Here is a 15136-nt window from a genome sequence, read left to right on the forward strand (position 1 = left end):
AGAAATTCTTGAATTTTTTGTTCGGACTCCGATTTGTTCGAACTGCGAGTCGTTCGAAAACCGAGGTTCCGCTGTACATAAAAAATGAAAAATGTCAGTAATAGTCTTTAAAAAATATAAACTTTTTAGTATTTTGAATCAAACTATATTAGTAAATACACAAAAATATTTGGCAGTAGAAAGACATTTAGTATACACATAAAACAATAATTTTAATACAGCAGCCACTTTTGTAAAACCTGAAAACTGTGTAAGCCGACTTTAGCATAGCTAACAAATAAATTTCACTAACACTTTTACGCTACATGTTATTCACTGTTTTATTTTGGATAAGCTCATTTCATTAAGATAATTGTAATAATTAATACTAAATTGCTTTACTTTGTTAAATCGCATAAAGTTTGCAACAGTTTTATTTAATTCTTGGACAAAAGTCAGAAACTAATACAAATGTTATCACACTAGGTTTAACAATTCGAGCTAATTGTATGTTTTTAGCTCTTGCTTTTGCTATCAGATTACTGCAATTTGTATTTTAGAAATACTAATGTTTGAATTACTGATATTATTTGAGATTTGGCTACCATACTTTAAATACTTTAGAAACGTTTTTTTGCAAGATCAAATGCCAACTTCATCCGCATCATCGCTGTTTTTAGAAACTCTATATTGGCAGAACTATGAAGCTCCTTCTATAAATCAAAACGTTATAGGCCACCGAAGCCAGGAAAGCTCGAGAAGTGATGGCAGGGGTGCTGGAAGCGTAGGTTGGGACCAAAGCAATGATGAAAGCAATCTTGGTACCAGCAGTGGCATTGCTCACTCACCTGAGTTTTCTTCACCAACATTCTCTAGTTCTAGCAATGACTATGACGGTGACCGAAGAAGTGATAGAGGTAGTGGAACAGGTAGAAGCATTATGAGCAGTGAAAGCAGTAGAGAATGTAAAGAAATCGGAGGAGAAAAGAGGAGCCCAAAGCTTTAGCACTGCTAGTAATGCTGGTAGCAGAGACAATTTTGAAGTTTTAACAGGGCTTCCTCTCATACCCCTTTTTGACCTTACTCAGAATAACGAAAATGTTCAACTTGTGGGTGTCACAGGTCAAACAAATACTACTGGTAAGGATGGAATAGAATCTAATCTTATTCCTGACATAGACAATAATGTCGTACTACCGCAACAAGAGCAATTTAGGCAACAGCAAGAACGAAGTAGGCTATGGTTTTGTGGAACCACTCCTACTAGATTGTACAACCTCGAACCAAATCCAGATCTAAATGCTCCTGAATATATACCAATATTTCAGACCGTTCCTTTGTATGACAAACCTCTACCTTATCAAAACATCGAGGCAATAACTAGCTCCTAACCATAGTTCCTAACCTAATCTTTCTGATAACAAACCAATCAGTGCCGTAAATTTGGTCATGAAGTCATAATGGTAGCACACCAACTTGCTTTCAAAACAAAATTGCTAAAAGATTATGCTTGGAAAGTTTTACTTCGTTCAATTCTATCTCTATTGTGCAACTTATTGGGTCAACAGGTGTTTCAATTGCTTGTGAACACTAGCTATATGTTCATCAAAGTAATATCAAATAACGATTTTTTTTATTAAAATATCTTGATTCAAACAATACTTTTTGCATCTCTATTGGAATAAATAAGTGAGATCTAAAAAAATTTTTTTACACTCATTATTTTATTCAACAGACATGACATTTTTTATTGAATAAACTACCTTTCAACCAAAATAGCCTCTTAAATATGATTAAATTTTGGTTTAGTTCCTGTAATATGAAAGAATCGACAAATTAATTAGTCTTTTACCTCAAAGTCTTTGCCCAAAATAAAGCGCAAAATTTAATTTTTTAATCAACACACTACCCATATAATTAAGAATAAAAGGTCAACATTAAATGATGACCTCACGAAAACTAAATTAAGAAAAATACAATTTTAAAGTAAAGATGGCGGGTCAATCTAGTCCTAAATCTGAAAGCTGTCTTCCGGAAACCTCTCGAACAGCAAATATAATTATTGCATTTGTGCTTGGAAGGTATGATGCCCTAATGTTTTTACTTGTTGCAATACTTAAGTTTTTCAATTTTTGTATATATAAGTAAAAAAAATTTAGAATAATGCTAGGAGTAAACCCAGAGCTGTCCAGAATTCCTTCTCTTCTTTATTTTGCCCAACTTCCTGTATGATTACGATTTGTGATTGTGCTTATTGGTTGTAGTTGCCTTTATTGTATTGGAGGTCACATTTTAAATTTTCTAATTTAGTAGACTGGATTGTAATTATATAGAAATCAAAAATTCTAAGAAATGAAAGTGAGCCCGGCAGGCAATGCTTGATAAAGTCTTGTTTTTTTGCCCAAAATAAACAATATGCATTCTGTGCCGATAATATTTTGTATAGAAATCATAGGTGGTAATTTTTATACCGATATTAAAATTCAGGATTAAACTGAATTGGGAACGTAGTAAAATAGAGATATTTTAGCAAAACAAATTTAATATTAAAAACCACTCAATTAGTATATTTATTACTAAAAATTCTGCATTTGTTTCTGAATTTCGTAGAAACCCACTGTCTAAAAATATCTGGAGTTTTTTCCTGACAACATTATTACAGCCAAACTTGATATTTTAGAATAGACAGCACTGATGAAATTGAATTTATGGAATCAGTTTTTCTGGATAAGCGAGTGGATGTCAGCAGCAATAACATTCAGGAAAACTTGCGAAGTTTCAGTGAGTTTTGAACATTCCATCAAATTACATATATGTATATATACATATATATATATATATATTTGTTATATATACATATATATATATTAGCTATATATATATTTGTTATATATAATATATATTATAAATATATTTGTTATATATAATATAAATTATAAATATTATATATACATGTTTGATATATTATATATGTTATATACCATACATATTACATATAGGTATATATATATATATATATATATATCAAGGTCTGTGATATGTCTGTCATCATCTTTTTTTCTGTTGGAGGTATACCTACAGTCTGTTTATTTTGATATTTTCCCATTATGATGCCAATACTGAAATGAACTAAAAGCTAATTGTGTACCAAATAACTTTTCATCGTAATCATAATAGACCATATAATCGACTAGAATAGACTATAAAGCAAAGTAGACTATATTTAGCCACTACCCACTAATCATTTCACATTTACATTTAAACACCTTCATAGTTTTATTTTGCCTTCCTAATTTGCAGCAAAAAACATTTTTTTCAGAATATAAAAGTTTAAAAATGGTTTGAAAAAGTTTGAAATCTTTTACTGTTGTGATGTTTTTATCTTAATCTATTTGAACTGTACAAAAACACTTTTTCATGATATGAAGTTTAAAGGTTAGAATGCTAAATGTTGTGTTGTATTCATTAAAAAAAGAGTTTTTTCTAAAAACCTTTTTATTAGTTGGGCAACGCTGCGCATTCACTAGTTTATGCATGAACAAAAATATGCGTACAATGTTTGTAAGAAATTCAACAAAATGTAAAAGCACTTTGCACTTGCATGGAAAAATAGACACACACAAACACACATGCTCACAAACACTCACACATGCAAGCGCACACATGCACACAAGACCGCACACGACCAATACAAAGTAAGATTTTTAATGTGGGTATGTATATGTTGTGAAAAAATTACTAAAACTACAAAAAGGACTCACTGTACATATGTCTCGTATGACTAATTAAAAGTTTTAAGTCGTATTTTGCGAATTTTATATTCATTTGATTTCTTACTTCAACATGTAACCAGTTTGTTTGCATAAAACTCTTGGTAAATTTTCAGCATCTACAGCTGCTATCATCCTGGCAGTTTAGTGTACAATTAATGATTGTCAGTGGTACTGACATGTACTAGCAGGTGGTTAATTTTGGCTAGTGTTACAGTGTCATCCTGTTAAGCCTAATGTCATGTGATCAAGTCATGAGCGAAGCAATTTCTCATTCTAACTGTTAACCCTAGCTTCGGATTGTGAAACAGACAAATATCATTTTATAATAAAGAGGCGATAATACAGTAATTGTATATAATTATTTGCATAAACCAGTAGTACGCTTTTTATTAAAATATTTACTATACAAATCTTGTATTTTTGCCCATCTAGAGCTAAGAGCCAGAGATAAAATAATATATATATATATACATGTATGTATATATAAAAAATTGTTTCCTAACCCCGACTAACCCGTATGGGTGGTTGTTTCTGCTCCAACTCAAGTCTCTTACCAGAGACCTGGGAGTTTGAGCACTTGCCTCAAGATCTTAGCTGTTCCCAATAGCGCACATTTCTACAACTCACCTGAGTTGATTGCTGTTGGTATTTGGGCAAGCCACATTTTATGCGCCGGTGTTATTGCGCCCAGCGCCCCAATGACTACTGGGATTACAGTTGTTCTTACATTCCAGCATTTTTCCATCTCATCTCCAAGAGGGAAATATTTCTCTACCTTTTCTTTTTCTTTGCTGGCTATATTGTAGTCATTGGGTACTGCTATATTTATTATAGTAGCCCTCTTGTTCTCCTTGTCCACCACCACTATATCTGGTTGGTTTGCCAGGGCATGCTTGTCAGTCCGAATGTAGAAGTTCCAGAGGATCTTAGGGCGGTCATTTTCATTGACCGGGCTAAGATCCTCTGGGAGGATCCTATCCACTTTCATATATATATATACATATATATATATATATGAAAGTGAATAGTTGTGATTGCTCCCTCAGAGCAGGAAACTAGTAGTAATAAAAGTGTTTTAACCATAAGTTTTAAACTTTCGTTTCTGTACATATATATATATATATATATATATAAACTATATTAAGAACTGAAAACTTTTAAAACATTTTACAACTTAAAGTTTCATGGTTGCTACCATTCATCAGGTAAAATTAAAATGAACTCTGTAATGAACTCTAAACTCTATAAATACATCTATAATACTCTATGAACTATATAATTAAAATTATATATATATATGTAAATATATATGGCTAAGCAGATGGAATGCCTAATAGGAGAAGGCGACCGTTCGGAATGGCTGACCAAAGGACGAGCTGTACTTCTGATAAAAGATCCAAAGCAGGGGCCGATTCCCAAAAACTATCGACAAATAACGTGCTTGTGCATCACCTAGAAACTGCTCTCAGGAATAGTTGCAGACAAACTGGAAGAGCACATGAGTCACTATATGACCAGTGCTCAGAAAGGAATTGGGCGCAACACCCGAGGAGCCAAACATCAGTTACTGGTAGATCGGACGGTCTGTCAAGACAGCAAGAGAAGGCATATTAATCTTGCCATGGCTTGGATTGACTACAAAAAGGCCTATGACTCAATTCCCCATAGTTGGATACTTGAGTGCCTCAGTATGTACAATTTTCACCCTGCTCTTGTGGCATTCATCAAGATGTCAATGGCCAAATGAAAGACGGAACTGGAGGCTAATGGCAAAAAGCTGGCGAGTGTAAAAATTAAGCGAGGCATCTATCAAGGTGACTCTTTATCACCGCTGCTTTTCTGCATATGCCTAAACCCTCTAAGCAATATGCTGGAGAAGACCCAATATGGGTACCAGTTTAAGAGTGGCATGAGGATAAACCACTTCTTCTACATGGATGACATCAAGCTGTACGCTAATAAAGAAAGGGACATTTATTCGCTAATACACCTCACTCAGGTATACATCAAGGACATCGGAATGACCTTCGGTATTGAGAAATGTGGAAGGCTAATTCTCAAGAAAGACCATTCTGTGCTCACAGATGGCCTAAGAATGCCAAATGGTACTATCAAAGATATAGAAGAAGGGTACAAGTACTTGGGAATTATGCAAAGCAACATCAACCACGAAGCCGAAGTACTAAATTCAATTACAAGGTACTAAATTACTAAATACAAGAAACGCCTTTGGCAGGTCCTACGGAACCCGCTCATTGCCAAGAACCAAGTCATGGCAATAAATACTTACGCACTGCCAGTAATAAGATATCCAGCAGACATAATAAAGTGGACTGAGGAAGCCATCAAGGAAACATATATAGCAACTCGTAAACTGCTGACCATGCATGGAGCATTGCACCCAAAATCCGATACTACTAGATTGTATTTCAAAAGGAAAGTTGGCGGTAGGGGACTCAAAAATGTACATCAGACAGTGAAAGCGGAAGAGCAAAGCATCAAAGCCTATGCAGCCTCTATGGTCACTTCAGATAAGTTGCTAGCTGAATTTCCATCGGCTGCTCTTACAATGGACCTTCACTCTGATGATGAGGAAATTGACTGGCACACGAAACCTCTTCATGGTGCTTACCCCAACAAATATCTAAAGTTGGCGATCTTCACCAGACATATATGTGGCTAAACAAAGGAAACCTAACGGCCAATACAGAGTCGCTAATCATGGCAGCCCAGGAGCAAGTGTTCCCAACAAGGCAACTCCAAACGAAAATCTATCACACTAAAGACGATCCTAGATGCAGACTGTGCAAAGATGCACCTGAGACCATCCAACACATCATTACTGGATGCAAGCAGCTAGCAGGAAACGCATACACTGAGCGGCATAATCAGCTTGCAGGTGTTGTGTATAGAAGTCTATGTGACGAGTATGGCCCTAATAAACCACAATACTGGTGGGAAACTCCTGGTAAGGTCAATGAAACTGACCGCGCTAAGATCCTCTGGGACTTCTACATCCGGACTGACAAGCTTGTCCTGGCAAACCAACCAGATATAGTGGTGGTGGACAAGGAGAACAAGAGAGCTACTATAATAGATATAGCAGTACCCAATGACTACAATATAGCCAGCAAAGAAAAAAAAAGGTAGAGAAATATCTCCCTCTTGTAGAAGAGATTGAAAAATGCTGGGATGTAAGAACAACTGTAATCCCAGTAGTCATTAGGGCATTGGGCGCAATAACACTGGTGCATAAAATTTGGCTTGCCAAAATACCAACAGCAATAAACCCAGGTGAGTTGCAGAAAGTGCACTATTGGGAACAGCTAGGATTTTGAGGCGACTGCTCAAAATCCCAGGTCTCTGGTAGGAGACCCAAGTTAGAGCAGAAACTACCACCTATACGGGTTAACCGGGGTGAGAAAACAACTTTGTTTGTTTATATATATGTATATATACATATATATATATATATATATTTAAATATGTACATGTATACATACTAGCTGGGCCTTTTGGCCTTGCCCGGGTATTGAAAATTAGCTTTTAAACAATGAGAAGTGATAAGAATTGTATACCACTTGCTAATAGCCTGGCACATTGCCAATGTAAAGTTCTAGTAAGCTAGTTAATAAGCGCCATTTTATATATAGTATAATATACATTTATATAATGTTTAATATGTATTGTAACATATATAATAGTACATATGTTAAATATACCATTTTGTAAGTATATATTATATAATATATATCATATAATATTTGAATATAAGTTTTGTATATATTATTTTTATAGTATTTATGCAGCTCATGTTATCATTTCACACTTTATTATTTTCTTATGAAGTATAAAATAATATTATGAGCCATAGCTGTAAGCCGTAGTGCACCTGCAGTTATTGCTCTTTTTTAGTGTGAGTCTTTGTTAAAGAGCATATTTATCAACATGAAAAAACTGCCTTAATGATGCTAAATAATACATTTTTATTTTATACAATTCATTTTAGTTAATCATAATAATATAATAATAATAATATCATAATAATAATATCATAATAGTATAATGTAATACATTATGATAAGAATTAATATGATAAATTATATCATCCCACGACCAAATGAGCAGAGCAAAGTTTGAGAGTTTTTATGATAAATGCATGTGCACATAACTTACAAAAATTATTCATCAACAATGAGCTGAACCCGTGTCTCGAAATCTCATCAACAAATTTAACCATCATTTTGTAGAGTCGTTAAAGTATAATAGCAATACAAAACACATATAAGCATATTTAAATATGTTACCAAGTCTTTGTAAATTGTCGAAATTCTCTTAAAACTTACCCATATGAACGGATTATACACAAATAGAAAATTAATTTGGCTGAAATTCTTCACAAAGCGCTTGACAAGCTTGGTTTAATAAAATTTGAGACCAGAAATTGAAATGCCAAGCGACAGAGAATAGAACGATTAAGTCGCGCACATTTCACGGAAAAATAACGTGCACATTTAACTAGTCTATAGTATTGTCGAATTACCGAAGATTTCTGTAATTAACGTAGGGGTACTGAAATAGGAGTACTTTGGTATTCTAACTGATGTCCAACGCAGTGTAAGTAAAAGAAATGACGATGATTATTTTTCTAATGTTCTTCATAAGGTTATTACAATAATTAATTATAAGTTTGGATGACTACAGAACAATGACTATGTAATACAGATTTTCAAAAAATGTATATAAAAATCACAACTTATTGATATTGCTAGCTATGACGTTTTGAAATGTCAACAAAATTGTGCATTGGTTTTATATTATTACTATATTAATAATATTGGTTATTCTAATAATATCAGTGCATTTTACTTCTAATATTGGCCAATATTGCATTTCTCCTATTGCATGGGGAGAGATATAAACATATAATATTTTCCTTTCATTATTTATATTTGTTTTATAAATAATAACATCCACACCCAGTACATTACAGCTACCATTGCAGTTATCTTATTGCACTGCCGTGCCATTTGACTGCAGCTAATATTGCATTTCTCAACCGTCAGTACCCTTTCTTTTTTTCCAATATCTCTTTGGTTGTGGGCTGTATGACAGTGGAATTTTAAGTAGTATATATAAAGATCATTTGAAAATCGATAATCACTTATAATAATCTTGCTACTACTATTGTGACTGCAACTACAACAAAATAATAACTTTGTTTTTTGTTTCTTAATGACAGTTTTAAACATTAAAATCATAAACAAGTTCACAAATAATTTCATGATGTTTTCTGAAACCGATTATTTTCACCAAGTTTAAGGTCTACAGATTTACAAAAGTTTGTGATTTGGTGTATAAAATCGTATGCCTTACTTGTCAATAATATTTAAAGTGAAATGGAAAGCCTTAGATTCACTGCATAGCAAAATAATGCAGGTTAACCAAATAAAGCAAGTCAATTTGGTTCTTACACAGTTGAGCTCATTGTCACCTAAACAAATACTACTTTTTGAAAAAATCAAAAAATGTTTCAAGTTTTACGAAACTGAACAGTTATAAATTACTTTTAAAATTATGCTAGCTATTTAATTTTATCTGCTTGTGATACTGCTCATATCTTGTTAGTCACTATTTTAACCAAATTTTGGTAAATCAAGACGATTTTTTCATAGTTTTATTACAAACCGCCCCAGGTATAGTAAAGCCTTTTAAATTGTTTCATGAAAATTTTTTGGGTTTTATTTGCACTGTTTCTAAATTAGACTAATTATATAATGAGTTCACTGCTTTGAACTGCAGTTCAAAAATTCTTGAAATGTGAAATTTAATTACATTATTTGATAATTTTGTTAAAGATGACCAAATGGATGAGGAGGATGAATTCAATTGCCGCATAAGAGCAAGCATATCATATATTACTGAGAAGCCTACTGAAGAAGAACAGCTGGCAGCTTTTCAAGAGCATCTTGAAATGTTTGAAAAAAACATCATTGCTCAGACAGACACTGTAGCTGGATGGAACATAGTGCAATGGGTAAGCATGGTTAGTCAAGAGACGTACAGACTATTCCTAAAGTCAATGAAGATATATCAATTACTGTTTCGAAAACGTTCAAAATTTCTTGAATTCTAATAAGATTTTTAATTGAACATTGCATCAATGTGATGCACTTATTTATTTCTACTAAATACTCTCAACTACATGTAAATCAACCATAACATTATATCATGTTAAATAACGAATCAACCAAGTTAGTCGTCTCCTCTCTATTGAGTCACAAAGGTAAATAGTAGAAAGCTGGCTGTTACTTACTGTTAGTTACTCCAGCATCAGCTAAGGTGACAAGCTTTGTATCGGCTTACAGACTGTTGATACTATTGCTAGGTCTCTTAGCTCTATAAAGTATAAAGAGGAATAATTTAGCTCACCATTTAGAGAAACGGCCTTGTTTTCCATGAAAACATCAAATTTGTCCCACGGTTTTATGTTTTCTCAGAGGGATATGAGATATCTTTTCATTACCAGGCCTTTTTAGCAGTTCACAACAAGCTTTGATCTACTAGACTGCTGTTTACAAACTGCGACGCTATGCTAACTCTCAACACTATAACTGTTCTATAGCGCTCCATGCTTATAGTGAAACTGATTAAAAATTAATCAAAAATCAGTAAATAAATTGGGTCATCTTTCAGTTAGATAATGACCAAAATGAACAAAAATAAACATTTATTATTTTTAATGCTGCATATAAAAAGTAAAAAGGTAAAAATAAAAGCCTCACTGAATTTACAAATTGACATGAAGATGAAAACGTTCCTAAATTGATGACTTTTAAATTGAACGTTTCATTTTACCAATCATTAATTTCTTTACAAACCTCCTGTGAGCAGAGAACTTAGGACACAAGTAAGGAAGTATTGAACAGTTTTAAATGAATTCATAATTTGATTTGAAAAAAAGTATTTTAGTTTATATTCTATTGAAGACATTTTTTATGCTAACTCAATAATAAAATGCATAATTTAGTCTTTTCCGGCATTAGTTAGTTTTTTTTCCATTTTTAGCATAAATATTTTTTCAACTAATTCTATAATATGTGCATAAGTTAATTTCACGCAAAATTTATTTAGAGATTTTATTTTCAGTTTATTTGTTCGTTAGACTAATTTATTAATTAATGCCTAGTTCTCATTTTTCAAACCGATGATAGCGCCTGAAGGTGGTGAGGGAGTGACTTTACAGCAACACATTTGGTATGCTACACTTTTTTTCATACTGTTCATAAAATAAGCTTTAAATTTACTTTGGATATCAACTTACTAAACAGAAACTTTGAAGATTGTTTTAACTTTAAACAACATCAATTACATAATTATTATAATACACATTGTATAATTATAACTAATTTGACTAATAACTGCAAATACTTTTTTTCTAAATTAATATCCTGTTTTAGGTATTTTTTCTTAAGGAGTGTAAACATATTAACATGTATTTAGTTTTTTTATATAAGAAAAGTTGATTTGAGCTATGGGAAGACTGGCATACAAGTTTGGTTTCGGAAAATATTAACCTTGAATGTCAAGGCATGGCTGTATTTAAATTTGAAACAAATTCTTTACAGTTTTATTGTTAAAAACATATATTATATTTAATTTTTAGCTTCTCGTTTTGTAGGCATATTAAAAATTTAAACTATTTAATAAGGTTTAAAGTGTATACTTTCTTTCAAATGGTATGAAAAAGGTCACTAACTACAATTTTTTACAATAGTTTAGTTTTAGCCATTTTAGTTACTAGAAGTTCCACTGTCATACAGCCCACACCAAAGTGATAATGGAAAAAAGAAAGGGTACTGTTGATTATTGAAAAAGTAGTTCTCAGCAGGAATTGACAGATTATAGTGTAAATGAGACTTGTTTGAGAAGATATAAAATAAATTTGAGGGAGCACGACTCTAAAAAGGTGCAACTAACAATTTATTTTGAAGGTAAAGTTGGGTTGAAATCCGGTATACGAGTAATTGTTGATATTACAATATCTGTTATAAGTATACAGTATATGGTAATGTCGCGCAGTCTAATCTCCTCTCTTTTGCGTTGTAAGATTAGGTCATCGATAGCTAATTGAGTGATGCGGTTGCTAGCGAAGTTGTTAGCAAGTAAGTCATTGATGTTTCGAACTCGAGAGAGAGCAACAAACGATATTCCAGCGGTCATTTTGTGGTGGCCTATATATAATATCAATGACAGTTTTAGCCATGTAGGACCTTGACTATTGTGTGTTGTCAAACCCCATTCTAGATCGAGAGGAATCGAGAGGACTACAATGCCCCTTTTGTCATAAAGGGGCATTGTAGTTTGTCCCTAGCTTGTACATAAGTTGTTGAGAATTTCGGCTAACGTTTTAAATAATTTGATGAAACCTTCGGTGATTAGACAGAAAAAAACATAGGCTGATAAACTGTGTACCGCAATTTTGTACCTGTAAATCGGTCTACGCCTCAACTGGTCTATGTTGCATAAACGTCTACATTACAGAAACCTTCAAATAAACTCGATTACACAAGTAAACAAGGTCGTAGACTGGTGAAATTAGCACGAATTTTTCGTGAAATACGCACTGCTAAATAGTTCTACTATCTGTCGCATGGCTTTATTGGCGTATCGTAGGCCGGTCTTACCTTTTATTAAACCAAGATTTTCGAGCGTTTTGTGGTGATTTTTGGCCAAATAAATCTGTCTATTTGTGTATAATCTGTTCAAATGGTTAAGTTTTAGTAAGTAAGAGAATTTTGACAGTTTACAAAGATTTGGTAACATATTTAAGTAGGCTTATATGTGTTTTGTATTGTTATTATACTTTAACAAATTTACAAAACGATGGTTAAATTTGTTGATGAGATTTCGTTCGGTACAAGGGTTTGCGACGGCCGTTAATGAATAATTTTTGTAAGTTGTGTGCACATGTGCATTTATCATAAATCTCCCAACCAGTCGCTCCGCTTGTGTTTGGTCGTGGGATTAGTACTATGATATTAAAATAGTTTAACTAGTTAATCTATTTAGAGCCATAAATTAAATAAGAAAAAAATTGTGTGGTCTAAATTGGCTAAAGCAATAAAAGTTAAATATCAATATTACAAAAGTTACAAAGACAAACAAATAAAATCAGGTAAAAATAAATTTCCCTCTTTTTCTATTACTACCTTTATTCAATTTATTTTTGCATATTTATTTTAATCGCTATATAATTTTTGTTTGGTTATCTGTGGACAAAATAATTTTGCAAATTTAGAATTTAACTCGCTATTTACTTTAATCAAAGGAAAAGGCAATTGAAATGGTTTCAATCCAATTGTAGTTGGCAAACTATAAAAAGGTTAAATGGGCAATATATCATATTTAATACCTATAAAATCTATACTAGCAAATAATTAATTTCAATTTGTATCAATTTGTGAAACATTTTGAGCTATATCGCTAAGCAAGTTTGGTAGAAAGCTTAATTTTAAGCGGCTACAAAACCATTAATCATTAAAAAAACCATATTCGTTTATTATACATCTATAATTATATAATTTTATACTTCGCAAACCAAGCTACAGACGCCATAATCTAAACTTGACAAGTTAAAAAATCATATAAATTTTTCAAAAGTTCTTTTCTGTTTTCTTTTAAAAATTGTCTTAGCTTAATTATACTAGCATTGTATTTGTAACTTACGTGTTTTAATGTATTTTTAATTTACGTTAAGTTCTTAAAAATATGTGAGAACAATGTTGCAGAAGTTTACAATATTAAGCAGTTGATTAGTTTATTCTTTATTATGGCAGTATTTTATACATTACTGTAAATTGCTGGTTTTAATTTAAAGTTGTTGGCAACATTTAATTTCCAAATGGCCAAAAAATCTACATGATAAGCAACTATAAAGACTTTTGCCTATCATGTGTACTTAAAGGCTTTTGCAATTTAGCGGTTTTCTTAGCAATTTTTTATGATGTTATTTTTTTTTTTGGTATTTGTAGATGATACTAGTAATAAATCAGATTATTATATTTCAATATGTGGAAGAAAGCCAAGACACTTTGCATGAGTATATGCGCATGATAGTGGATTATTTTAACAACAATTCAGCTATTGACGACTGGATAAAACAGCACAATACCTGGGTAAGTATGTATATATTTTATTATCAAGCATTCTACAATAATTTCTCTCTTGTTACAATAATGTACAAAAATTTACATCATCTTTCAATAATTTACATCGTCTCACCTTGATTTACATACAGAACTTTGTTTAAATATGGAGCCAAAAGTTTTAAAAAAAGCAGGCATTGTTGCATGGTGTCACAAGAGTTTATACATCAGCAAAATAAAACTGCTCAGCTGAATATTGATCTCACATATTTTGACAGATAGATTGAAAAGCTTTGCGATACAAGCACTTAATGCTTTTTTAAGTAAGTACTTATATGAAATCCTCAAGTCGTGGGGAACTTATTTGAGACTTGAGAACTGAAACATTTCAGTAATATATGAAACATATAAATCATTCAGTAATTTTGTTGTCCTAATCTGAGTAAAATAAGCTAACATAGCTGGCAGCAGAAGAACATATTATTTACTAATAAAACAATAATTTTAATAAAATCACTACTTTTTGAAAGAGTTGAAAGTTTACCAAATGCAGCGTGGCCAACAAATACGATTTCAACAACATCTTCAAGTTATATGCTTAATATTATTTTAGTTTCGATCAGCTTATTAAAAAGAGTAATTGCAATTATAATAGAAACAAAATTGTTTTCATATGTCATATAACAACAAGTTTGATGCAGTTCATCTGTGAATTTTTACACAAAATCTAACAAATCAAACAGCTTGTATATTTTAACTTTTGTTTTTGTTATCAGACTTTATTGCAGTTTATACGAGGAACTTTATAAATAGTAATGATCTGATTACTGATGCAATTTGCCTCTTTCATTTACAACGCTTTGCGAAAAAGCTTTTTGCAGGACCAAATGCCAACTTGTTTACCATTCCTTGCAATAGCTACTTTTGGTAAAATATTTGTAGGTTTGGTAGCTTTAGCATAACCAAAAAATTCGATACACTTTTTACCTGCATGCATGTATAATCTATTATCGTTATCTTATAAATGTTATATACTTATAGGACCTTTAGGAATTGTGGTATTTTTTTCTGTTTAGTTCCTTTAATTAAATAGGTATAGTAATACCCACTAAATCTTTCTTACGGATTAAATAACCACAAACTTGCACTAGGTTTATTGCATTGATAAAAGTTTGAAATCACTCCCAACGTTTTTTACGCCAGATCTCACAATTCAAACTGTTTGTATATTTTAAT

General features: G+C 32.0%; 1 protein-coding gene across 1 annotated transcript; it reads right to left on the bottom strand.

The window, feature by feature from the left end:
* Positions 1–4368: 4368 nt before the first annotated feature.
* LOC137398004 (uncharacterized) lies at positions 4369–4740 on the bottom strand. Its single transcript, XM_068084103.1, has one exon. The coding sequence runs from the start codon at positions 4738–4740 to the stop codon at positions 4369–4371; it is 372 nt and encodes a 123-aa protein (XP_067940204.1).
* Between the last annotated feature and the right edge of the window lie 10396 nt (positions 4741–15136).

Source organism: Watersipora subatra, chromosome 6 (assembly GCF_963576615.1).
Source record: "Watersipora subatra chromosome 6, tzWatSuba1.1, whole genome shotgun sequence".
In the NCBI taxonomy this organism is placed as follows: domain Eukaryota; kingdom Metazoa; phylum Bryozoa; class Gymnolaemata; order Cheilostomatida; family Watersiporidae; genus Watersipora; species Watersipora subatra.